This window comes from Rhineura floridana, chromosome 20, assembly GCF_030035675.1.
Source record: "Rhineura floridana isolate rRhiFlo1 chromosome 20, rRhiFlo1.hap2, whole genome shotgun sequence".
In the NCBI taxonomy this organism is placed as follows: domain Eukaryota; kingdom Metazoa; phylum Chordata; class Lepidosauria; order Squamata; family Rhineuridae; genus Rhineura; species Rhineura floridana.
In genome coordinates, this window is record NC_084499.1 from 7,468,479 (window position 1) to 7,495,920 (window position 27,442).

Genomic DNA, 27,442 nt, shown 5'->3' on the forward strand with positions numbered 1-27,442 from the left:
CCCAAGATCTGATTTGGAATAAGGCAGCTTTCTCTGTAGAGGACTGGCCTCTATGAAGTAGGACACACAGCCACCCTGTTCACTCATGATGATCATTTAGCTTATGAATGTTGAATTTGTAGCCTCTTTTGGAAAGAATAAGATACTTTCACTCCTTGTGATCTGGAACTTGCAGTTAAAGCAGCATGGATGAGGCTAGTCAGGAAAAAACCCAAGAACCATTGATTATAGAATGATTTTGTAGCTCCTTGAAAGGTTGGACTAAAACCTGGACCAGATTCCCTGCCCCACTGACATCGGAGTCACCGTTCTCCACTGGTCCCAGGTGCCACAATGCTAAAAGCTTGAGTCGCAATTAATGAATTAATTACAGTTGCCATACATTAATCTCTTCACCTATAATGCTTTTAATGTTGCCAGAGGAAATCACTTCTATAAGGCCTTTAACGAAAAAACTTGCCGGGTAGTTTTATTGAATTTTAAACCAAGGCTCTGTGGCTCCTTGTAAATGGAAAAAAGAGGTAGGAGGTTTAATTGGCTTTTTGGCAGGAACTAAGGTCATTGGCAAAGATGGCATCCCATCTGAACACTTAATAAATACATTGGATCCAATTGCCAAGCCTTTTGATGCTGTAAGTCTCACTACTAAAATCCCAACCAGCTAGACTGTGAGTGTTCATTTCTTAGAAAGGGGACTAAATCCAGTCCAGCAATTAGATGGGCTATCAGTTTGATAGACACTGCAGATACAATTATATGCCAACTGTCTGCTTGGTAAATGTGAGGACTGGGCTCTGGCAACTGATATCATCCTTGAGGAACAAGCGGGATTTAGGACAGGTTTGTTCAACAATGGATAGTGCATTTACTCTTGCCCATCTGATTAACAAATATGAAAAAGCAAGAAGAAAAGGTTTCTTGTATACAGCCTGCGTCAGCTCTTGAAGGTTGCATTTGGTGCTATAGAGGGGGACAAGTTATATGGGCAAAATGTCAGCAGCCATCAGAGTTTGGCTAGAACTCTGCATACGGATCCCCGTTTTGAAGATTTGAACTGCCCTCTCTGGCCTACTGTTCAATGTTTTACTCATTTAGAGTATTTTTACCCACTTTTAAGCCAAAAAGCATCCCAGAGTGGCTTATAGAGATCAATTGAAATGACACATTCCCTGCCCACATGCTTGCAATTTTTAAAAAAAACCCAGCTCAAAAGGAAAATAGCACAGGCAGGGAAAAGGAGGAAAAAACAAACTCAGGCACCAATTTCATAAGCAGTAGTTCTTCTAATGTTTTTAAAGCCCTTAACAATGTAGGCGCCAAATGTCTGAAAGACCCCCTCCTTCCCTACAGACCTTCTCAGGTGTTGAGATCAGCATGGAGGCTGATCTTGGTAGTTCTGTCACCCTCACAAGCTTGGAGGTGGTGGCCTGGGAGAGGGCATTCTTTGTGGCAGCCCCTAAGTTGTGGAACACCCTCTCCACAGAGACGTGCCTGGCAACTTCACTATACAGTTTGCCGAAATGCATTTCATTTCGCCTGGTCTTCGACACCTGAGATGTATATTTTTCAGACGCACGCTATTTTTGTGATTGTAAGTTGTTTTAAAATTGTTTTTAAGGATATATTTCAAATTGGTGTGACCTGCCCTGGGACCTCAGGGTGAAAGGCAGGTAATAAATTATATTAATAATAATAATGAACAGCTTAAATTAAAAAAACACACACAGAAGGAACCCAATGGAACTGGTCTTTTAGCAGAGCTGATTAGGGTTGCCAGGTCCATGGCCTGAGACTGATCGTGTATCTTTAGGAGAAGAGAAAGTCAGCCAAGTGCAGGTGTTCTTGCAACCCTGTAATGGGAAAAACCACAAGGTGGAATTCTCCCTCCCCCCTCCACAACTTTTAAAGATATAGAAGACCTGTTGGAGGCTGGGCCTGGCAACCACTTATGTATCTTTAAAAGTTGTGCAGGGGGGAGGGAGAATTCTACCTTGTGGTTTTTCCCATTACAGGGTTGCAAGGACACCTGCACTTGGCTGACTTTCTCTTCTCCTAAAGATACAGGATCAGTCTCAGGCCAAGAACCTGGCAATCCTAGAGCTGATGGAATGGCCTGCTTCCCTTCTTTTTGACTCTTGCAGAAGTATTTATGACAGCAGATAACTTTGCAGGGCAGCTGTGTCTTTTTTAAAAAAATCTTTAGCTAAAAGACCAAAGGTCACCTTTTGCTTTTAAACTAGTGCAGGGCAGCCTTTTAGCAGAGTAAACGAATACAGAACGCAGAATACAGCCTTCTTGTGCAGCTGAGAGCTTGTAGAGTCATCCTCCATACAACAATAGGGACGTTACAACACACCTGTACCTCTTTTTTACTCTGGGAAACAGGTTTGCTGTCTTCTGTGGAGGATTTAATGTCTAGTGAGGTCAAGACATCTCTAAATGGCAGCATTCTTTCCTCGCAACCTAGAGATGCAAAATTCTTCTCTGCTTTGCAAACATTTGGGGAAACTTTCTTTCCGTCCTGACTTTTCCCAAAGAAAAGTTCTCTTGATGAGCTGAAGCATCGGCTTCTTGGGCTGCCTGAATGGAGTCTCCTTCATGGGAACATAGGAAGCTGCTTTATACTGAGTCAGACCATCAGTCCAACTTGCTAAGTATTTTCTACACTGACTGGCAACAACTCTACAGGGTTTGAGACAGGAGTATTTCCAAGCCATACCTGGAAATGCTGGCAATTGAAGCTGGGATCTTCTGTGTACAAATGTGCTCTGTCATTGAGCTATGCATCTTCTCCTAGAAATAAAGTAAGATGCCAGTCCTCATGGTCTTGAATAAATGGTTGAATTAAATAGGAATACAGGAAGCTGTTTCATTTCGAGTCAGACCCTTTGCTTGGTGAGACTCAGGCTGCATCTGCACCATACTTTTCATAGAATCATAGAATAGTTGAGTTGGAAGGAGCCTATAAGGTCATCGAGTCCAACTCCCTGCTCACTGCATGAATCCGAATTAAAATATACCTGTCCAGCTGCCTCTTGAATGGCTCCAGTGTTGGAGAGCCCACCACCTCCCTACGTAATTGGTTCCATTGTCATACTGCTCTGTTAGGAGGTTTTTCCTGATTTTCGGTCAAAATCTGGCTTCCTATAACTTGAGCCCATTATTCCGCGTTCTGCACTCTGGGATAATTGAGAGAACACTATTATACCACTTTAAACAGTCATGGCTTTCCCTAAAGAATCTTGGGGAGTGTAGTTTGTTAAAAGAGCTGAGTGTTGGGAGACCCCATTTCCCTCACAGAGAATAATAATGAACAGCTCACAGTTTTCAGGGTTCCCTACCAAACTGACAGATCTTTCTTTCCTTATTCATAGATCATCAGTGGTAACTGGTGAACACAGAATGGTTCCTTCTCTTGACAGCTTTCCTGGCTTGCTATACTGAGCAAAAAGAGACAAGACGTTTTTACATCTTGTGTTTATCACCTACCAGGGCCGGCCCCAGACATGCCAGGACCCTTGGGCACCAGTCTGCCCTGGGCCCTGGCACATGCACGCACGCCCCACCTACCTACCTACCTACCTACCAGGCAGGCGGAGGAGTGGAAGGTCGGATGGGAGGTTGGGTGAGCAAGGGAGCTGGCGGGGGCAGAGGGCGAGGGAGGGAGCGAGCAGGGGGGGAGCGAGCAGGGGGGAGTGGGAGGGAGTGGGCAAGGGAGCGAGCGGGCGGGCAGTTCCCTTCCTGAGATCCACGGGAGGCTCCCACCATAACGAGGGGCCCTTGGGATGGTGGGCAAGTGAGCAGGCAGCTCCCTCCCTGCGATCCACTGTAGCCTGCCGCGGAAGGGGTGTGCTATTCCCCCATCATAACGAGGGGCCTTTGGGACAGCTGGCGGGATGGCGAGTGGGCGGGCCATTCCCTCCCTGCAATTCATGGCAGGCTGCCATGGAAGGGGTGTTCTACTCCCCCACCAAAATGGGGGCCCTCCAGGGGCCCCTGTGGTCTGCGGGACCCTGGCCAGGGCCCCACCTGGCCGCCCTTTAGAGCCCTCCCTGCCACCTACATATCCATGGCATTGTCCTGCTTTGTAACCAAAGGGTTTTTTCTCTCTCTCTCCTGTACCCCCACCCCCCTCTCCTCAGGGCTTTCCTGGTGATTTTGGAGAACGAGGACCTCCGGGCATTGATGGCAACCCAGTAAGTTCACCAAAATTCTTTTCTGCTTTTTTTCTTTTTGGTAAGCCTTGGCCGGCTTGCTGGTTGGATTGGCCACTTGGAAGTGGCTGGCCTCCCTGGTTGTTTTAAGTTTCCTGTTGAAACTATTACCATTTTATACAGTGTGCTAAATGCTTCAGTCAAACATCTAAAAGTGAGAGGTCAATGAGGGTCGCTATCCTCCCACTCTCTCCTCCTTTTCTGTAGTCCTGTGCCGTGCTTTGCTTGCTGGAGTAAGGATGAACAATAGCCAATGGTAATTGGGGGGGGGTGTTGTTGTTTTTTAACACCCTCCTTCCTGCTGCTTGCTTCTTATGACCCTTAATGGTAAACTTTATTCTTTTGATTGTAAGTTGTTTTAACTGATTTTAATATTGTGGATTGTTTCCAGCGCTAGCCTCCTTAGAGTAGTGAGTAGACCCCTTGAAAATCATGGACCTAAGTTAGTCATGGTCATTAACTGCAGTAGGTATACTCTGAGTAAGACTTATTTGGACACAACTTTGTATTTTAACACTAGGAAAATAGGAAGCCTCCTTATACTGAGTCAGACTGTTGGTCTATCATGCTCAGGACTGCCTACACTGACTGGCAGTAGCTGTCCACGATTTCAACCATGGAGTCTCTCCCAGCCCTACCTGGAGATATCAGGGATTGAACCAGGGACCTTCTGCATGCAAGGCAGATGCTCTGTCACTGAGCGATGTTCCTTCCCCATTTTTTTTCCTGTGGAGGGCAGAAATCAACATTGCTGTAACCTACCATGAGGAACCTGCTGGAACCTTAGGGTGTGGTCATGTAAGAAATCTAAATAACAACAGCAACAGTAATCATCTCTTGCATCATATTGGTACAGTGAGAAGCTAGCCATGTCACGCTATTTTTTGGCACACTCAGAGGGGAGCCCCAGAGAAAGGGCTGTAGCTTGCTGACAGACCATATGTTTGGCGTACAAAAGGTCCTCAGCAACTCCAGTTAAAGCAGAGGTAGACCAGTGTGGCGCCCTCCAGGTATTGTTGGACTATAACCAGGGCTGGCCCCAGGTATGCTGGGGCCCTTGGGCACCAGCCTGCCCCAGGCCCCTCCGCTCCCCCTCTGTGATCTGCGGCAGCAGCTGCGGATCACAGGACAGGAGCTTCCGAGCCGCCCGCCGTCCCCCCGCTTCACCTACCTTTCTCTCTGTTTTTTGCGGCTAGTTGCACTGCATGCGCAGGGCTACCATCAGTCAAGATGGCGGCCGAGGTTTCTCTAAGGGGCTGAAGCCTCTGCCGCCATCTTGGTTGATGGCACGCACGCGCGTGCATTGCTACCATCAATCAAGATGGCGGCAGAGGCTTCAGCCCCTTAGGGAAACCTCGGCCATTATCTTGATTGATGGCAACCCTGTGCAAACAGTGCGCGCAGCCGCAAAAAACAGCAGAGAGAAAGGTAGGTGAAGCGGGGGGATGGCGGGCGGCTCGGAAGCTCCTCCTGTCCTGCGATCTGCGGCTGCTGCCGCGGATCGCGGAAGGGGAGCGGAGGGGCCCCTCAGGGGCCCCTATAGCTCCAGGGGCCCTTGGGCCAGTGCCCCACCTGGCTGCCCTTTAGAACCGGCCCTGACTATAACTCCCATCCTTCCTCATCATTGGTCATGTGGGTTGAGGCTAAAGGGAGCTGTATGTATATATTGATTGACTGATGGATTCATTTATTTATTTTTTACTGCATTTCTATGCAGAAGTGCTATAGCTCACTAGCTCTGCACAGAGAAGGTTCCAGGTTCAATCCTTGGCATCTCCAGGTAGGGCTGGGAGAGACTCTGAAATCCTGGAGAATTGCTGCCTGTCAGTGTAGATCAGGGATCAAATCCTGTATACTAATACTGACTTCATTCTCGAGTGTAGATCCTTATATAGCTAAAACTGCACCATCTGCACACAAGTGGAAGATATTAGCAGGCTTGGGGGAATCCAAGGTTTGCAGAAGTACATTTTTTTATTTTAAGGAAAAAAATCTTAAGCGGGCCAAACCCCCAAATTAGGGATGTGGTAGAATTCTGCCCAATTCGTATCTGGCACAGAATTTCCCATTAATTTGATTATTCTCAATAGTTGACGGTTGCATTTTAATGTAGTGAATTTCCGTGGCTATTTTTAAAAACTGACTTTAAAAAAAAAATCCACCTCTAAAACATTGATCATAAGAATGACAATTCATCGATATTTCCATTAAAAATATTAATGTTTCCATCAAAATGTCAATATTTTTAAAGGAAAAATATTGATATCTCCTTTACAAATATCAATATTTTTTTCTGAGTGAAAAAAAATACACAGATCAGTAAAAGCAATGGCTATCAGATAAAGAACAAACTCAAATTGATGCCAGCCTGTTAGTGGATGGAATGCTTTAAAACTGGCACCCGCCAACGGATCCCATCCCTACCCTGAACAGATCAATCAAATGCTAAGCATGCTCAGTCAGCACAGAATACTGAGAGTCTCAAAACGTGGTGGTAAGGAGGGCCGGGAGGAGGAATGGAATGGGGTACATTGGAAGAGGGAATGGCTTGGTTGACTGGACTGGAACCTTGAACAGGAGCATGCCACAGCACTTTGTTGCAGGCCCCTCTTATTGCTGATTGGCATCTGGTTGGTGGCCACTGAGAATAGGATGCTGGACTAGATGGGTCTTCAGTGTGGTCCAGCAAGGGCTCTTCTTATGTTCTCACTGAGAAGTAAATTTGTTCAGGCAAAGGAGTGGAAAGATATTGTGGTACCTGGCAGCAACTGGGTATTTAAAAAAAAAAAAAACCCTTATACAATTAAAATGTATTATATTATTATTGAAATACAACTAAATAGCTTTCACACATGATATTAGGCTACCTGTACATTTGTAGTGATTCCCCACCTTATGATCTGGTTGTTTTGCAATGTTTCCCCACTCCCTTTGATTGATTGATTGATTGATTTAAAAAGTTTATATCCCGCTTCAGTTCCAAGGAATTCTAAGCAGCAAACAATAGCATAATAAAACAACATAGTACAGTATAACATACCAAACAAGTTATAAAACATTATAAGAAATATACAGTATATCACACATTACAATTCAAAAGCTAACCGAAATAAAAAGGTCTTAACTTGGCGACGGAAGCTAAACAGAGAAGGGGAAGAACGAATTTCCTGCAGAAGAGCATTCCAAAGAGTTGGTGCCCCCACTGAGAACAATGTTGATCCCATTACAACACAGTTTCTGGCTACAGAGCTGACCCTTACGTAGTGTATCCACCTTTATAGAAGCAGGCTTAGAATGCCCCTTTCATTTTTTTTCCTTTTTCTTTTAAACTAAACTGCATTATCACCTGAAAACATGTCTTGGACCGACAGATTGAGTTTTGCAGCCCGTCCTAATGTTTGCTGTTAACTCTCCTTAACCTCAGAATTGTCCATTTGGGTTGGTTTTGCTTGGTGTACAAATGTGCGTGTGTATATTTTAAGTGGAACAGCTGCCTGGCAGTTGTTAAGGTTTTCAGAGCAGAGATAAAGTGCAGAAAGAACGCCTGCTTTAGACACAGCAGAGGCCTGTCATTCTGGCTGCTTGTGTGAGAATTAAAGGGTAGGAGTTGAGAACAATTAGAAGGGCTCTCATGGATCAGAGCAAAGGTCCGTCTACTCTGGGATCTTCTTTCCCACAGTGGCCAGCCACCAGCTGCCTCTGGGAAACCCACAAGGAGGACATGAAGGCTTTCAACACGAGGATTGTGTGGCCTGCCTCTGCTATGTGTGTGGCACTTGTTCAGAATCCTTACGTCTTAAGTAGGGATGGAGGAAAAATTGCATTTGGTTGAAACTGAAATAGAATTGAAACTTTATTTTTACCCCGCCCTTTTTCCAAACTGGAACTCAGGGCAGCTTACAAATAGAACTACATGTAGTTAACAACATAGAAAAACATACAGTTAAAATACAATTAAACTATGCACAACCTTAAAACCGTAAAAGGCACTTAAAAATCTAAAAACAATTTAAAATAATACAAATAATAATATAAAACAATAAAACAAGCCTTGTAAAGTCCAATCCTAAACACCTTCTATCCCAAAAGCCTGTTGGAATAAAAAAGTCTTTACTTGCCGACGGAAGGATGGCAAGGAGGGGGCCATTCGTGCCTCCCTAGGAAGGGAGTTCCAGAACCTAGGAGCAGCCACTGAGAAGGCCCTATCTCGTGTCCCCACCAATCGCACTTGCGAGGGTGTTGGCACTGAGAGAAGGGCCTCTCCTGAAGATCTCAGGACCCGGGCAGGGAGATACGGTCTGACAAATAGCCTGGACCTGGGCCGTATAGGTATTTGGTTCATGTTTGATGCTGAATTTATCAAATTTGCACTTTCTAAACCAAAACACAGCCATCTTCAAAATCACACTTGCCCAAATATTGTAATAAAGTTCTAACCAAATAATGTATACCAAAATGCATACACTAGGGCGAAACGTGCTTAAAAATGTATTCGTGAAAATAACATGCAAGATGCATTGTATTAAGGGAAATGGTTTGCAAAAATGCGTACATTAGTCAAAACTGCATGCAACAACGTGTTTATTAGGAGAAATCTGCCCTAAAATGCTGAAGAATTTTAATGAGGATTTTTTTAAAAATTCACAAATTGCAGCAGAAATGTAGAGAACTGAATCTAAGACTGGAAAATGAGAAACTGAGAGGACCGAAACTGACAAGAGCTTTCCATTCCTGTTCTTAATTAATTAATTACAGTAGGATGGGAAACCTTTTTCAGCTGGAGGGCCGCATTCCCTTCAGGGCAACCTTTTGAGGACTACATGAAAATGATGGGCAGGGCCAGAGACAAAAGGGGAAGAGCAATAAATGCAAATTTTGGTTTTCTACAGTAGCCTGGTTGCCACACCCACTCGTACACCGTTCTCTATCTTCCATCAAGGCAAGCAAGAGGCGTTATCAGAGTTCAAGGCTCATTTTCCAGCCAAGCAAAGATAGCCAAGAAAGGCATGAAGGAAGGTCTGGTGAGGAGCATGGCTTGGGGAAGAGGAGATGTGGCTAGGGAGAGTCCTGAGGGCCAGATATAGTTGTATGGAGGGGTTCAGTTCACCCCCAGGCTTGAGGTTCCGCATCCCTGATTTAAGGAATTTCTATACTGCCTTCCATCAATATAGATTCCAGGGAATTTTTGCAAGGGGGTACCAGGGTTGAGCTGTAGGCAGCTGGTGGAACCAGAAATTGTGCCATGGATCAGAGCCAAGGAGGTCACACCAGAAGTCTGGCTGGGAAACAAAACCAAGCATCAGAGTGAGCCAGTGTCAGGGCAGAGAGTGGACAGGAGTCTGAGATGAGTCATGGAACGGATCACCAGCCAGTGGTCAGGACTATAAGGCGAATCAGCAGACAGGGCTGAGGAACGAGCAAGAAAGTCAAGACTGAAGATTACAGGAACATACCAAAGCTCAGGAAGACCATTTTGTTCAAGAGAGGCTCTACTGGAACAGGAAGCCCTTTTGTCCAGGAGGATCCAGTGGCCAGTCTGGTGGGCGGAGGCCATTCTGGATCTGAAGGTCCTTCCCTGAGAAGTTGCTAACTGTAGTTCAAAGGTTCACCACATGAGTTGCACACGGAACTGGGAAAGGCTACTGAGTGTCTAGGGTAGGGATGAGGAATGTTTTTCAGCCCAAGGGCCTCATGTCCTCGTGAGCAGCCTTCTGGGACCCTGCATACCTCTGGTGGGTGTGGCCAGAAGTAAAGCTGGGTAGGGCAATGGATGGGACACTTCTCTTTACATCACAGGCTACATTCGAGCCATGCAAAAGTCCACACACATGTACACACTTGCATCCTTCATTCTGGCAAGCAATAGGCATAATCACAGTTTAAGGACACATTCCAGCCAGGCAGAGAAGGCACAAAGCAGGGCTGGTGAGAGATGTGGCCTGGAGGGGGGGCATCAACTGGGGAGAGTCCCAAGGGCCAGACAGAGAGGCCCAGAGGGCCATAGTTGGCCTCCAGGCCTAAGGTTCACCACTCCTGGTTTAGGCCCATTCCCAGCCTAAACTGGAAGCAGTTATAGCCATTCCTATTAAAGAGAGACTATGGAACCACTCCAATACCCAGGGGTCCCTAACTGCTCAGGGAGATGCTCTGGTGGATCACCATGCCCAGGACAACATTGCATGGAGCAATGGGTTCTTGGTTCTAGTACTGCCAGTTCAATTTAAAATGTCAGCTCCCAAACACCCACTCCAGGGGATGGGGCTGCCTGGTGCTAGGGTGGCCGGGGGGGAAAAGATAACAGAGTTCCTGCATCTTAGATAATTGTGTAGAAGAGGTTCAAAAGGTTTGAGCTTCTCACGCGCATCCATGTCAGAATTCTTAAACAATTGTCTGTGAGTTTGTATGCTGTACTCAGTTCATTATAAAATAAGATGCATTAATTTTCTCACATTCCTGGAATTTATGTAAGTAGTTGGCGTGTGGTTGTCCACACTGCCAACATTTATCTTGTGATATTTAATTTTGCAAGGGGATAAATGCTGCTAGAATCTTAAACTGGGGTAGGGCAGCCATCCCTGACCTGGTGCTTTTCAAATGTTGTTGGACTCCCAACTCCCATCAGCCCCAGCCAGCACAGCCAATGGTCAGGGATTATGAGAGTTGTAGGCCAGAATATCTGGAGGGCATCAGGATGGGAATTTGATGCTTAGCCACTCCATAGGAAGTAGCAATTAAGTGTCTCTTTGAAATGTCTCCAGTCATCTGGTCTAGTTGTCTATAGGTCCTGTTTGTTTCCTAAGGGCCTCATTCTAAAATGGGGGGGGGATCTGTGGCCCTCCAGATGTTGCTGGACTCCAGCTCCCATCATCCCTGAGCATGGGTTGTGCTGGCCAGGGGTGAGGGGATCTGGGGGTGCAACAACATTTAGACTGTAATGCACTACACACTTCCCTGGGAGTGAGTTCCATTGAACCCAATGGAGCTTACTTCTGAGTAGACATGTATTGGATTGCAACCTTAGAGGGCCATAGGTTCCCCATCCATGTTCTAAAAGATGAATCTAAAAGGAGCTCTAGGTCACTTTTTGAAAGCTGTCTGGGATAACTGGAGAATCCAGTGTCCTGCAGTGTTAATTCCCCAGCAGAAGAGATTCTTTTCCTTTAATCTTTTTAGATCCTGTCCCCCGGGCCCTGCTCATGGCGCTTAGTGTTCAAAATGAAAAGAGGAACTTGGTGGGGTCAAGGAAAGTGTCACAGACGGAACAAATACCAGCAAAGGAGGCTCATGGAACATATTCTGAGTCTGCTGGGAGGAATGTATACCAAAACCACATTCGTGGATCCCAGGTTTCTGTCCTACCACCCCCTTACAGAATTCAGTATGCACATTGGGATCTCTTCTTCAGCCACTGTATGTGTGGCTTGTATCCATCTCAGATTGGCTTGTGGGAATCTCCTTTCTTTTTTCTTTTCTTTTTTGGTCAGCATCATGAGAACTGTTTAGACAGCTTTTATAAGTTGCGCCTTCAACAAAATGGAGCAGTGTGGAGGTCCTCTCGTTCCCTGTGCCAGCCAGCCAGCTGTTTTGGATTGCAGCCTTAGTCAGCATTCTGTGGCCACTGAGCATAGGTTTAACCAATTCCTTCATGGGGAAAGGTTGCAACATTTGGGCCTTTTTAGTTTAGGGGTTTAGTTTAGTTTTAGTTTAGTTTAGAGGTGTATAACATTTTGCAGGATGTTAAGGAAGAGAGTAGGGAGAAGTGGATAAGAATACCCTCCCACACATAGTTTGCAGTTTTTTTCTCTAAACTTTGGGTTTTCCAAAAACCTCTTGATGCCTCCCTCTTGTCCATGGAGGGTGTCATTTTTGGCTGTATAGGGACTCTGACTTGAAGAACTGAATTCACTGTTAGGGCTTATCCGCATGGGAGCATAACTTAATGCTAAAGACACTGTTTTTACCTCTGTCTTCTGTTTGCACTGTTCACAGTAAGGGCTCAGTGCCAGCTGCAAACACGGTGTTTTCTAGTCACACTTGAGGGGAAGCATCACTCATGCAGTTTCCTAAAGACCACACCCTCTAATTCAACATTTCCATTCCCTCTGGTTTCCTGGCAACCGAGCATGCTCTATTTGTTCTACCAGTAAGTTTCATTTAAAACAACAACAACCTGGAAGTGCAATTTTTTTTAATTTTCACTAGTACAATACAGCTGAAATACAAATTTTGTTTGAGCAGTGTTATGCTTTTGTGCACCAGTTAGGAGGAAAAAGAAAATAAAGGCACCATTTGCAGCTATATAAAATGCATTGCAGAATGGGGTGTTGTGCCCCAGGCGCACCAGGAGTTAGTCCAGGGAGAAGAGTCAGATGAGGACGAAGTCCCTGGGAGCGTTGAAGGAAGGGAGAGCACAGTCAGCCAGCAGACTCCATCAGCCAGTCCCCCATCGAGGCAATTCCTGCTCTGCCTGCGAGCCCCTCGCCTGAACTGTTGGGAAGCGGCCCCTCATGCGCGCCAACCACGTCCCCACAGGAATCCCTGCCTGGCACTTCAAATGCTTCCTAGCCAACCAGCTTCCTGCTTCCTGAGGTCGAGCCATCGCCTGTTGAAGCCCCGCTGTCAGACAGGCTGGCGGAGGCTCGCCCCCTCTCACCCCATGTGAGATGGCATGAGAAAAGGGTCCTTGAGAGGGTGGAACTTTGGAGGAGCCAGTTAAGGGCGAAGAACTTCCCTACTTAAGCAGGTGCCCGCCCAGGCTCCAGTGCTGATTCAACTGCACACACTGCAGACTATCCAGGTAGCTTAGCTAGGGAAAGCAGTGAGTTAGAGTAGACAGGTTTATGAAGTGCACTGCTTTGGACGTAAGCATCACTCTAATAAAATGAGAATTAAATCAAGCCTCATCTCCGTCTCGTGTCTCAAGCTCTGGGCAGGCAGGGGGAGAGCAGCTCTAAGTTGCAGGAAATAAAATGAAGGAAGGAGTGGGCATGGAGAAGGGAACAATTGATACACCCACCCAAAAGCATTGGAGCAAAGCATCTGCAAGCCCTAGAGATATGGAGTGAAGACATTTTTTTCCTTCGCTTTTCGGATTATCAGAGGATTGGGTTAGTACAGATTTACAGGGGGGAAACTGTGATAGCTTCTGTTTGCCTGTAACATCATGTGAACCATGCAGACTTAAAGGTGATTTGAGCAGGACCAAACACACAGCAAAACCCTGTGTAGATGAGCCCTGAGTGTGTATCAGCCTTTGTCATGGCTGGAGCTGATGGGAGATGTGGTCCAAAATATCTGGAGGATACCACCAGGTTGGCAAAAACTGGTATGTATGATGATTTCCTATCGTTATACTAAAATAGAACCCCAATGAGTCAGTGTAGACCCACTGAAATGAATGTACCTAAATGAGCTGTGTCCATCAATTTCAGTGGGTCTTCTCTGAGTAGGACTGACATTGAATATTTCCTGTTGAACTTATATATAAGTTAGCCATGTCCATCAGTATCAATGGGTCTACTCTGAATACAACTGACACTGGAATCAACCCATGGTCTTAGGGAGGCCCCTTTTCATGAATGGCCTTCTGACGTGGAAACCCACAAGCTTCATGCAAAACGTGGGCCTGTTTATGGTACCATCTTTTCTTCGAAGCAAGACGATGTTATTTGATTCAATATTATCATCAGAGAGACAGCACACACGCAGCACTGTTCTGCAAAAGAGGGGAGCAGTCAGGAGTCTCACAAGGAATGTGTGTGTGGTCGTGTTGGTGGTGGGGCTGCTACTGCTGCTTCCGCACGCAACCCAGCATTTGCCACTTGAGATGGCAACCTCACTCTGATTAATGCCAGGGCTAGCCCTCATGGCCACAATGTGGTACATGACCATGCTGAAGAGCAAGAGATGGGGAACCTCAGGTCTGGGGACCTAATGTGCCCCCCAGGACTCTCCCCAGGCTGCATACCCTCCTGAGCCACTCTTTTCTGCAGCCCTGCTCTGCACTCTCCTTGAGTGTTTTTGCCTGGCTGGAACGTGTCCTTGAACTCTGGCCACGCTTGCTTTCCTGGATGGAGGACAGAGTGAGATGTGTGAGTGAGTGCAGAAACGAGCCTGGTATACAAAGGTAAAATTTACATTCTTTGCTCCATTTGCTTTTCACTTTGAACACAGCCACTTTTGCCTGCCCACCACTGGCATGGTGGTGGTCCAGAAGGGAATGTGGCCCTCAGGCTGAAAAAGATTTCCCACTTCTGTCACTCCAGTGGGCCCCTCCTAAGCCCCATCTGGCTCCTTATTATCTGTTTCTGAGCATGGGGGGGAGCATTCAGTTCCCTAGCCCATCCTGCACTCCATTCCTTCACTCTCAGATGTGAATCTGTCACAATTGCTCCAGCTGGGATGTCTCTGTTTGTCACAGAGCTTCTTTTGGCCAGGCTGAGTTGTACATTGGGCCTAAACTCACTGACCAAAACTCAGGTCTGTAGTCTTTGGCTATTTGTCCTCTCTCCGCCTCAGTTCTGCCTTCTGTAAAATGGGAGCGGTAGTGATAAGGCTGTTTTTGAGGTGGGCAAGATGCTGCGCTCTGAGTGTTGGTTTTGCAGTCAGAAAAGAGTAACGGGTCTGTGGAAATTTTTCTTTCTGTCCCACTACTCTCCTCCTGCTTCCCTTCCCCCTTCCAAAAGTGCACAGTGAAATACTTCTTCTCTCCTGCCTTGGGAGGGGAAACTGGTCTCGTTTGCCCTCAGCTGCATGAGAAGAACAAGCAGCCTTGTGTCTTGGGTGGAGCTCCTTTTCATTTACAAGCTAGCTGAAGATGGAAGATCTAGATTGCCCAGTGAGGGCGCAAGTGGGGGCGCCTCTCGCCCCTTTCCCTCAAGCCCTTGCCACACAGAGGCGCTTCTTCCTCTCCCTTTTTTCCGAGGAGGGGAGTCTCCATTTTGTCGACAGAGGCCAATAACTGTCTTGCTCTTTCTTTCCTTTAGGGAGACGTGGGAGCCCTGGGCCCTCCTGGAGTCGACGGGCTGATCGTAAGTACAGAAAAGACAGGAGGGCTTTTCCTTTGGCGCTCTGGGCGCCTTGTTGTTTATTTATTTATTTATTTATATGATTCTTACTACGGCTATATTTAACTCCTTCCAAGGCACCGTTCAGCACACGTAAATGTATGTGTTGATTTAATCTGCTGCCTTCGGGAGGGTTTTGTTCAAGGGGGAAGGAAGTATGAAAGTTCCAATGTCAACACAACAGGAGAAACAGCTCTACTGGGTTACACTTTTTGAGATTCCAACTTTTCTAAGGCTTAGGTTTCACCGGTCAATCTGTGCCTGGGTCCTAGCACATCAGACTGAAGGTTGGCAGGTGGTGGTAGGGAGCCTCACATGACTGAATTTTCCTCCATTCACAACAATTCCCTCCATGCAGAAAATAACTTGACAGGAGTCTTGTCTGCCTGATGTGATCATTTTCTACATGCAGGGATTTAATATTCTTTTATTCGGGGGTCTCTATGGAAGATAATTCTGACATACAATTCACTACTGGCTGAAAATGCTCCATCTCAGACACAAATACAGTATCATGAGCTCTTTTGGTGAATGGTGAGATGGAAATCTGATAGTTAGGATATAAGATCCCAGGTTCAGTCTTTCACAGCTCCAGCTGAGGGATCAGTTAAAGATAGCAGGTCTAAGAGATCAGGAAAGGGCCGTAGCTCAGTGGCAGAGCATCTGCTTTGCAGGCAGAAAGTCCCAGGTTCAATCCCTGGCATGTTTTTTTAAAAAAGGTATCACGTAGTAATTTAATGGGAAAGCTGCTGCCAGTCAGAGTAGATAATCCTGGGCTGGGGGACCAAACAGTGTTACCTGGTGTAAGGGGTCTTCCTTATCCTAAATGGCAATCTAATCTTTGTTTGGGTCTTGGAGAACCATTGCTAGTCTGAGCAGACAACACAGGCTGGATGGAGCAATGGTTTGACTCAGACCACATTGACACCATACATTTATTCCATTATGATTCCATTTTAAACAGTCATGGCTTTCCCCACAGAATCCTGGAAGTGTAGTTTGCTGGGGTGCTGAGAGTTGTTAGGAGACCCCTATTTCCCTCATGGAGCTACAATTCCCTGAGTTCTGTGTGAAGAAAGACTGTTTGTTAAACTGCTTTGGCAATTGTAGCTCTGTGAGGAGAGTCAAGTCTTCTCTCAGCACCCTTCACAAACTACTCTTCTCGGGATTCTCTGGGGGAGCGGAATAATAGTGGAACACATGTATGATGTCAATGTGGCCTCAGTACATGGTAACTTCACATGTTCAACTTGTAAGTACCAGTTGCTGGGGATTCACAAATGAGAGAGTGCTGTTGTGCTCATAGTGTATTATTGGCTTCCCACAAGCATCTGGTTGGCCACTGTGAGGAAAGGATGCTGGACTAGATGTCTATATTCTAGCATGGATCTTATTCCCTGATATGGGGAACCAGATAATGTGGGGCAGCTTTTTCTATCATGCCCTGTTTCTGAGCTTCCATGGACCATTTGACTGGCCAGTGATAGTGTCAGACTATATGAACCTAGTTTTGATGCAGCCATGTGGGTTCCAAAAGGTCATCAACTCTACTCCCTTTTCCTCAAGGAAGAACCATCCAAGATACCACCAAACGTAATCTAGGCCAGAGATGGGGGAACTTGTGGCCCTCCAGATGTTAGTGAACTGCATTGCCCATAATTCATGACTGCTGACCACACTGGCTGGGGCTGATAGTAGTTCATTTATTTTATTTAATTTATAAAATTATTTATATACTCACCCTCTCTCAAAACATCAGGGGAAATTTTTTTTAAAAGCAATACAAAGTAATCATTAAAATGAGTGGCTCCTGGAGTCCCAGCACCAGCTGAAGGGCTTCAGGTTCCTTGTTGACAGATAACAGCAGTGGTAGCCAACCTGGTGACCTCCAGACTACTGTTCCCACCATTACTGACCATTGGCTATGCTGGCTGAGGCTGATGGGAGTTGGGAATCCAACATCAGCTGGAGGGTACCATGTTAGCTGCTCCTGGTTTACAGGGTGCCTCAAGTTGAAGAGTCAGTGCATGGCAGAAGAGCTGCCTGCAGAGTAATAATTCAACCTTGCAAGTAATTTTTTTAAAGTTGCTAGTCCACAACCTCCCCCACTCTCATCTATCACTCTATAAAAGCTACCTTTACCTGGCTGTGAACTGAACTACCCAGAGGTGACTGAAAACTGGTGATTGAGTGGCGTAGTGCTTCTACAGGTGGAGGTTCTTTATAGCCATCACGACTTGTCTGTTGACAAGAGTTCTCCTCCTCCTCCTCCACAAATGTGTCTAAAGCTAAGCTAGAGACACGGAACCTGTAGCCCTACAGATGTCGCTGGACTGAACCTCCCATCATACCCTGACCATTGGCCATGCTGCCTGGGACTGATGAAAGTTGGAGTCCAAGGACACCTGGAGGACCCCAGCTTACCCATCCCTACAATAATGTCTTCTAAGCCTGTGGCCACTGTCTCCTCTTCTTCTGCCAGTCAATTTCATGGGATGGCCCCTGGTTTCTGATATTATGAGAAAGGCATGAAAACGTCTCTCAATTTGCTTTCTCTCCACACATCCATATTTTTTTGTAAACCTCTGTTATGCCTCCTCCACCATAACCTTATTTAAAAAAGAAAAGCCCTCAAATGTTATGGTTTTTCTTTTTAGGGGAAAGGGCTCCAGATTCTTGATCCCTTGGATTGCCCCTTTCTGCACATTTTCCAGCTTTTTTGAGATAAGCAGCATCCTCCCCGGCCCAAACAAGCATAGTGACTGTGAGCAGTGATGTTCCATTTGTAGCTGTTCACACGCAGTGGCCATGGGAAAGGCGTCTTCTCTGTGTCCCAGCTCCCATCAGCCCCACCCAACAGGGCCAATGGACAGGGATGAGGGGAGTTGCAGTTCAGCTACATCCAGAGGGGACCAGATTCTGTTTCCCAGATCTAAACCTTTTTTAGAGTTTTTTTTTAATACTATTGCATTTACACCCCACCTTTCTTCCAAGGAGCTCAGGATGATATGATAGCGCTCTTGTCACATAGAGGAGGGACGAGATCTCTTCTCGATCGTCCCAGAGTGCAGGACATGGAATAATGGGCTCAAGTTGCAGGAAGCCAGATTTCGACTGGACATCAGGAAAAAACTTCCTAACTGTTAGAGCCATACGACAATGGAACCAATTACCTAGAGTGGTAGCGGGCTCTCCGACACTGGAGGCCTTCAAGAGGCAGCTGGACAGCCATCTGTCGCGAATGCTTTGATTTGGATTCCTTAACTGAGCAGGAAGTTGGACTTGATGGCCTTATAGGCCCCTTCCAACTCTACTATTCTATGATTCTATGAAGTGCATGGCTCTCCCCCTCCCCATTTCATCCTCACAACCACCCTGTGAGGTGGGTTAGGCTGAGAGGTGCCAACTGGCCCAGATCACCCAGTGAGCTTCATGGCTGAGTGAGGACTTGAACCCAGGTCTCCAGGGCCCTAGTCTGACACACTACTACACCATCTTGGATTATGGAGAGACATTTGTGCTGATGCTCATCACAACACCCCTTTTGGTTGACTTTGCCCATTTCCTCCTCTTGATTCTGGGCATCCCGGGGACCAAGGATCCTGATTATCTCTTTTCCATGCTGGCATTCAGGGTCACTCCTTGAAGTCCAGAGCAAGCCGCGAGTGGTAACCAGAGCTGGCTACATCCGTCCTAGCTAAGTGATCCAGGCCTGCTTCATGAAGCGAACCTTTTCTTGCAAGAAGCCTCTATGAGGCTGCACGGCATGAAAAGGGGATCTGTTCTTGTGAAGCCACAGCTCAAAGCTCACACGATGCTTTTGGCCACATGACCTCTTGGTACATAAATATGCCATTAGCGGAACCAGTGGCTCCTCTGTTTGTTTATCCAGGGCAGATGAGAGCTCAGACACAGAGTTAACTTGCTCCCTTCTAAGGGGGAAACGCAATAAGGAGATTGCTTTGACACAGACCTGTTTAAAAGCCTCTGTTGAACTCTGGCACTTATCCACAACAATGGGGAGAACCCATAGCTCAGTGGCAAATCACATGTTTTGTGTGCAGAAGGTCCCTGGTTCAGTCTCCAGCATCTCCAGGTAGATTGGCAAAGTCCCCCATCTGAAGCCCTAGAGTGCTTCTGCCTGTCAGTGTAGGCAATACTGAAGTAGATAGTCCACTGTATGTATTCTGATTTAAATCAGCCTTTTATTCAGAACCATGAGGACTGGAACCTTACTTCATTGTTAAGGAAAGGTCTATAGCTCAGTGGCAGAGCATGTGCTTCACATACAGAATGTCCCAGGTTCAGTCTCTGACATCTCCAGGTACAGCTGTGAAGAATGCCTGCCAGAAACCCTGGAGAGCCACTGCCAGTCAGTGTAGACAATACTGAGCTAGGTTCACCAATGGTTTGACTCAGTATAAGGCCACTTCCTATATTCCATGAAAAATTCTTGACATCTCTGCATAAAACAGGAACCTGCGGCCTCCAGGTCTTGATGGACACCAGCTCCTATCAGCCCCAGCCAGCCTGGCCCATGGGTCAGAGATGATGCAAGCTGTAAATTCAGCAACATCTGCCAGTCAGAGTTGGCACTAAATGGAGCAATTGTCTGTCTCAGTAGAGGTGTTCAGATGAAACCCCTTTTATGTGTAAATAAAATTGTACAGGAGACAGGGATTGCCAGCCCTGCCCCAGCTAACACCCCCAAGCCCCAACATTCAAATGTTCGTTGCAGCACTTGAAGGGGGGCACCTATTTGCACACAGCTATATGATTGTAGGCTCTCGCAAGAATCCCAGCTGCACAGGGATATTGACTGCGTGCAGAGCCTATCTGTGTACAACTATATGTTTCTTTCAGATGTCAGCGCTTAGGTTGGAAGAAGGCATGGAGGTCAATTGAGATGGGATTCCCAGAAGTCCCAAGTCTAATTCCCGGCATCTCCATCCAGGGCTGGGAAGGGCTTCTCTGTCCTGAAACCCTGAAGAGTTGCTGCCAGTCAGTGTAGACCAGTTTTCTTCAACCTCGGGTCGCCAGAAGTCTTTGGACTACAACTCCCATCATCCCTGCTCACTGGCCATGCTGCCTGAGGCTGATGGGAGTAGATAACACTAAGCTAGATGAGCCAAGCCAGCATAATGTAACAGTCAGAATGTTGAACCAGGGAGACCAGGGTTCAAATCTCCACTTGGCCCTGAAGCTCACTGGGTGATCTTGGGTGAGTCATCAGCCTACTCTACCTCATAGGGTTGTTGTGAGGATAAAAGGAGGGGGAGGACTATGTACACCAAGCTTGAGCTCCTTGGCAGAAAGGTGGGATATAAATGTTGTTGTTGTGTAGTACAATAATAATAATAATTATTATTATAATTTGACTCATTGTAAGGCAATTGCATGTATCCCTGTGGAATAAATATCAAATGCACCAGTACATTCAGACATTAAGCTAAACATCTTTTAACATATTATTCTAGATTTTTAGCCTGAATCCAGGCTGAATTAAATTGCTGTTTGAGCCAAGTCTCCTATTCCACTCCTCCTTCCAACCATGAGTTTTTGCCATTTAAATAAAGAGGGATTAAATATCAAAGGCATAGGATAGGTAAATGTGGGTTGAGTTGAATGCCAGATGCGTTATCATCATCAAATGAAGATTTCACCGTGGATTGATTCAGAACACATTCTCAATACACTCTAGTTTAGTTCTGTGAACTGTACATTTTTTTAAAGTAAGTTTCTAGTGCTCATTGCTTGACTGTTCCTATTCCATTAAACTGCTTAGCAGCAAAGCTTGGAGAGCCTTCGGAGGAGGCAGAGGGCTTTTTTGTCCACATTCATTCCTCAGCTTAACCTCTCTCTCCCTCCCTCCCTCCCTCCCTCTCTCTCTCTCTCTCTCTCTCTCTCTCTCTCTCTCTCTCTTTTACCAGGGTGATATGGGTGCTGTTGGACCAATAGGTTTTCCAGGACCAAATGGATTAAAGGTGAGTGTCTTCTGACAGGGAAGGCCCAAAGCTCAGTGGTGCAGAACGCATGCTTTGAATGCAGAAGGTCCCAGCTTCAATCTTTGGCATCGCTATTTAAAAACCGTCTTGGATAGCTGAGCTGGTAAAAATGCTGGAGAGCCACAATCAGTCAGAGTAGACTAGCCTTGCCAAACTGGGCTGCATTCAGCTGTGGGGTTGATTCTGTTATTTTTCTGATTATAATGCTAGCACTTCTGTTCCTTTCACACTGCAGTACCTGTTGTATTAGGGAACTGTGTTTTTTCTCATCAATATACCTCCATGTCATGCTAAATTTAATTCACACCAGTGAGTGTAGTGTGACACAACAAAAGCATACATCATTGGATGTGTTATCCCCTCCACCCTTTACGTGCATGCAGTCTTCTCTATGCCGAAATACTGCCCCAATTATATTAGATGAATGGAGGTGGCGTAATCCCAAGAAAACCACAGGAAAAATTAAAAAGCCAAACTCCCACAATTTTCCAGGTTAATAGAGTTGCAAATGGGTTTTTTTCTAGAAGCACTTACCAGATAAATAAGTGCTAAACTTCTACTAAATTTCCAGAAGTGGCTTTTAAGTCATGTGAAGGATCACATAAAATGTGAAAACTAACAGGTAAGGACATGTCGGGAAAATGGAATAAAGTGCTGTCTGAATGCAGCCCTAGTGCCCTCCAGAAGTTTTGGCTGGGGCTGATGGGAGGTGTAGGTCAAAACCTCTGGAGGGCACCAGATTGGGGAAGGCTGGAGTAGAAAATGCTAGATAAGGTGGATCATAGCTGAGCAGTAGAACACTAGCTTTGCGTGCAGACGTTCCCTGGAATCTCCAGGTGCAGGTGATGGGGAAATGTTTGGAGAGCGGTTGTTGGTCAGAGTAGACAATATAAAGTTGCCTGCCAAAGTATAAGGCAGCGTCATATGTCCCCTCCCCCTCCAAATCATTTGAGCTTTGTTTTCCTTTATGAAGTTCTTCTTTCTTTGAGGCTCCCCTGAACCCAGCATGAAGAATTTGTTCTGTAACAGAAGTGTGTGGTAGGAGCTGCAAGTTGAAGCACAAATCTTTATACTGGAGATAAAAAGAATAGAATAGGGCATATGTCTCCCACTTGCAAGAGCCACATGTAGGGAAGCATAATTAAAGCAGTGCCAGTCTAAATGACGCAGCACAAAAGGAAAAAAAAGGAAGAGGAGGGAAGAGGAAAATGAGCAAAGTCAAGCACCAGTACTAGAGGTTACATAATAGTTCTTATAATAACCTGCTGGAATGGAAACAGCTTAGGGAGAGGAGGAGCCAAATGGAGCTGGTCTTTCAGTAAAGTCAATAGAGTGGGCTGTTTCCCATCTTTTTGGTACAAACTGATGGTATGGCTGCTGCCAAATGACAGCTCGAGGAGGGGTTCGGCCTGATGGACCAACTAGTGTTTTGCTTAGTGGCCCTCACTGGGAAAGACATTCCATAACATTAGTGTCACAACTGAAAAGGCCCTGCTCACAGCCTTGATTTGAACCCAAATTGCTGTTATATGCATTGTTGGCAGTTGGTAAGGGTCTAACTAAACCCACGTTGTTGGGGTTATATTAAGTTCTGCTCATAGTAGATCCATTGAAATCAATGTACTTAAGTTAGTCATGTCTATAAATTTCAATGGGTCTCCCCTGAGTAGGACTAACATGGAATGTCTCCAACTTAGTTTTGCTCAGAGTAGACCCACTGACATTAATGTATCTAAATTTGTCATGTCTGTGCATTGCAACTCTTGAGTAGGACTAACACTAGTTACAACCCTATGTTTTTGCCATATGTGTGGCGAAGGGCTGTAGTTCAGTGGCAGAGCATCTTCTTTGAAGGTCCCAGGTTCAGTCTCCAGCATCTCCAGGTAGAGAGATGCTTGAACTTTGGAGAGCCACTGCCAGTCAGTGTAGACAATACTGAGCTAGATGGACCAATAGCCTGACTCAGTATAAGGCAGCTTCCTATGTCCCCTACGTGTGCCTTTGTCTGAATATCCCAAAGCAAATGGGTTCCCGGGGTGGGCTGGGGTGCAAAGAGCCTCCTTAGATTCCAGAAGGGCCCAGGTTCAGCCTCCTTCTCTTCCATGCAGTTAGTGGTCGTAACAGTTGGAAAAAAGGACTATGCTCCAGTTCACTCCGATCTTTCTTTCCGTCTCTTTCTCTCTCTCTCTTTGTTAGGGGCTGATGGGAAATCCTGGAGAGCGTGGACTGAAAGGTGATAAGGTGATCTGAATATTCCCTTATTGCACTGTTGTTATCTCTTTGCATGCAAGACCCCATTTTCTCCACACATGTATCCCTTGTTTCTTAGAGTTCCCTTTGTTTTCTCTTCACTCCTTACCCGCCTCGCTGTTCTAGGGGTGGTATTCAATGCTAGTCTTACTCAGAGTGGACCCATTGAAGGTAATAGACATGACTCACTTAGGTTCATTCATGTCAGTGGATCTACTCTGAGTAGGGTTTAATTGGACACAACCCTGTAAGCCTGGTTCTATAACGTACTGAAAAACATCCATTCCCACAGATTTAAATCTCTCCAGATTGGTCCCATCTTGTTTCCTGAGAAATTCCCAGAGTTAAGGGGATGGATCTGTAGCACTTACAATCTAATATGGTCTAGGCTGTTTGGGAATTTTGGGTGGCAAAAACCGGTACAGTTGTCTAGGGGAGAAACTAGGGGTTGTATCCAGAATAGGCCCATGGGCAGCTGATGGCTCTGTGTCAGTGGAGCAGTAGTTTTAGTCTCAACTTTCAAGGAGTTTTAGTTTGAACTAAAACCCAGAACAGATCCCACTCCCCACTGACATAGACACCGGCTGCCACTGGGCATGTTATGTTATGTTATGTTAATGTTTATTTGTACCCCGCCTTTTGGCCAAAAGGCCCTCAAGGCGGCTTACAGAAAAAGTAAACACAAATATAAAAATACATCCACAAGGCAATGCATCAATAAAGCAATACATCAATAAGCAATACATTGTACAAACAATTAAATTAAATAGCAAATAACATTATATTAAGAAACAAAAATATCCAGGAAAGGCATTCTGTCTCGCCTGAACTTACACCTATTTCAAGGGGCGGTACACTTACTTAGGTCTACTCTGAGTATAAGTTAGTTGAATATTGTTTTTTGTTGGTGAATGAAGTGGCAGTTCCAGGAACTCTGGAGGAAACTGACAACACTGTACTTCAGTTCCTGATTTTAAAGGAAGCAAAAGCTGAGAGTAGCCGTATGCATACCCCGGACTTCAGGAAAGCCAATTTTAATAAACTCAGAACAATGGTAAGTAAGGTTCTGTTGCAAGTAACCCTAAAGAGAAAAGGAGTCCAAGATGGGTGGGAGTTTCTAAAAGGAAATTCTAAAGGCACAATGGAAGCAATTCCAACAAGGAAAAAAGGGGGGAAACAGCAGAAGAAGCCAATGTGGCTTCACAAAAAGCTTAGAGATGACCTGAAACCAAAAAGGACACATACAGGAAGTGGAAGCAAGGCCAGACTACAAAGGAAAAGTATAGACAGGTAGCATGGAATTGCAGGAAGGCTAAAGCTGAGAATGAGCTGAGGTTAGCGAGAGATGCCAAAAGCAACAAAACAAGCTTTCTTCAGGTACATCCATAGTAAAAGACACTGAAAAGAAATGGTGCTAGAGCTACTCAGTGAGGATGGCAAAATGATAACAGATGACAAAGAAAAGGCAGAAGTCCTCAATTCCTACTTTGGCTCAGTCTTCTCCCAAAGAGGGTCTGTGACCCTCCTGGGAAACATGAAGTGGAAGAGGCAGGATTACAGATTGATAGACAAATGGCCAAGGAATGCCTAATCACTTTGAACAAGTTCAGATCTGCAGGGCCCGATGAACTGAATCCTAGAGTATCGCAGGAACTGGCTGAAGAACTCTCGGAACCACTGTCTATTATCTTTGCAAAATGGTTAAGGATGGGTGAAGTGCCAGATGACTGGAGAAGGGCTAACGTCCCTATCTTCAAAAAAGACAAATAGGAGGAACCTGGGAACTACAGAGCTGTCAGCCCGACATCAATCCCAAGGAAAATTCTGGAGCAGATTATAAAGTGGTCAGTCTGTAAGCACCTTGAAAACAATGCAGTGATTACTGGAAGCCAACGTGGATTTATCAAGAACAAATCCTACCAGACTAATCATTTTTTGATCGGGTAATCTCCCTGGTAGACTGTGGGAATGCTGTGGACATAGTATATGTTGACTTCAGCAAAGCTTTTGACAAAGTGCGCTGTGATATTCTGATTAGCAAGCTAGCTAAATGTGGGCTGGATGGAACAACTATCAGATAGATCCACAGTTGTCTACAGAATCGTACTGAAAGAGTACTTATTAATGGTTCCTTCTCAAACTGGGGGGAGGTAACGAGCGAGGTACCTCAGGGCTCTGTCCTGGGCCCAGTGCTCTTCAACATTCTTATTAATGACTTGGATGAGCAGGGAATGCTTATCAAATTTGCAGAAGATACAAAATTGGAAGGGATACCTAGTACCTTGGAAGACAGAAACAAAATTCAAAGGGATCTTGATAGGCTGGAGCATTGGACTGAAAACAACAGAATGAAATTTAACAGGGATAAGTGCAAAGTTCTACACCTAGGAAAAAGAAACCAAATGCACAGTTAAAAGATGGGGGATACATGGCTTAGCAATACTACATGTGAGAAGGATCTTTGGATTGCTGTTGATCACAAGCTGAATATGAGCCAACAGTGTGATGTGGCTGCAAAAAAGGCTAATGCTATTTTAGGCTGCATTAACAGAAGTATAGTTTCCAAATCACGTGAAGTGTTGGTTCCCCTCTATTTGACAATGGTTAGGCCTCATTTTGAGTACAGCATCCAGTTCTGGACACAACACCAGAAGAAGGATGCAGACAAACTGGAACGGATTCAACAATCAGGGGACTGGAAACAAAGCCCTATGATGAGAGACTGAAAAAACTGGGCATGTTTAGCCTTGAGAAGAGAAGACTGAGGGGAGATATGATAGCACTCTTCAAGTACTTGAAAGGTTGTCCCATAGAGGAGGTCGGGGACCTCTTCTCAATTGTCCCAGAGTGCAGGACATGGAATAATTGGATCCAGGAAGCCAGATTTCAACTGAACATCAGGAAAAACTTCCTAACTGTTAGAGCTGTACGACAATGGAACCAATTACCTAGGAAAGTGTTGGGCTCTCCGACACTGGAGGCATTCAAGAGGCAGTTGTACAGCCACCTTTTGGTTATGCTTTAATTTGGATTCCAGGTGGTTGTACTCAGTGCTCTCACAGGCCACTTCCAACTTTATGATTCCATAAATACAACCCTTGGGGTTTATCTCCACAGCTAGATCTCTTGTGATCAAGCAAACTTGTTATCTGCCAAGAGTAGAGATGTCAGAGAATTCCTTCGGCAATGGGATCGGAAATTGCCACAGTTTGCATGTTTGTCGGAGGTCAAGAATGGAAATCACGCAAGCATATATCAGTGGTATTTGCTGTCATTGGTAGTTTTAGTGTACGAACATTATGTAAATAATTACATCATTTTCTGCATAGTGAGACAAACAACATAGGCTTTAGCGGAAGCTGAACTGCAGTGGAATGGAAACAGGGCTGATTGCGATGAATAGAGGATGGGGCAGAAATCGCTGCCTTGTTACATCTCCTAGTAAATAGCTTTAGTGTTGTACAGGAGGGGTTCCTACACTGTGGTCTGCGGACTCAGATGGTCTGTGGTATGTCTGTAAAAATACAATTATAAATCATACATCTAGCAGAGTGCATTACATTTATTACAGCAGGCAGAAAAATAATTTTCAAGTGGTCCATGAGGGGAAAAAAGTATGGGAGCCACTGTTGCATATTTCACTATATAGACTGCCCTTTGCAAGTCTAATTTTGATTACCTCTTCCCAGTGAAATATACACTGGATGAGATCCAATGTTAGTCACATTCAGAATAGACCCATTGGAATCAATGGACTTAAGTCTATTAATTTCAATGGGTCTACTTTAAGTATGATCTAGTTGCCACTCATTGTTTTTAAGCTATGGTCGAGCTCATATTTGTTTTAACTTTTTTGTTGGAATGGATGTTTTATTTCTTTCTTTACTCAAGTAGTTGTGTATTGCTT

The 27,442-nt window shown here is 45.4% G+C and overlaps 1 protein-coding gene across 2 annotated transcripts in view; it reads left to right on the plus strand.

Annotated features, from left to right (window-relative positions):
- Positions 1 to 27,442, plus strand: part of COL27A1 (collagen type XXVII alpha 1 chain) — a 376,750-nt gene that overhangs the window by 131,151 nt on the left and 218,157 nt on the right. For both annotated transcript variants that reach the window (XM_061603994.1, XM_061603995.1), the window contains exons 13-16: positions 4,143 to 4,196; positions 15,200 to 15,244; positions 21,211 to 21,264; positions 23,482 to 23,526. In XM_061603994.1, coding sequence (XP_061459978.1) covers positions 4,143 to 4,196; positions 15,200 to 15,244; positions 21,211 to 21,264; positions 23,482 to 23,526 — 198 coding nt within the window. The remainder of the gene's footprint in view (positions 1 to 4,142; positions 4,197 to 15,199; positions 15,245 to 21,210; positions 21,265 to 23,481; positions 23,527 to 27,442) is intronic.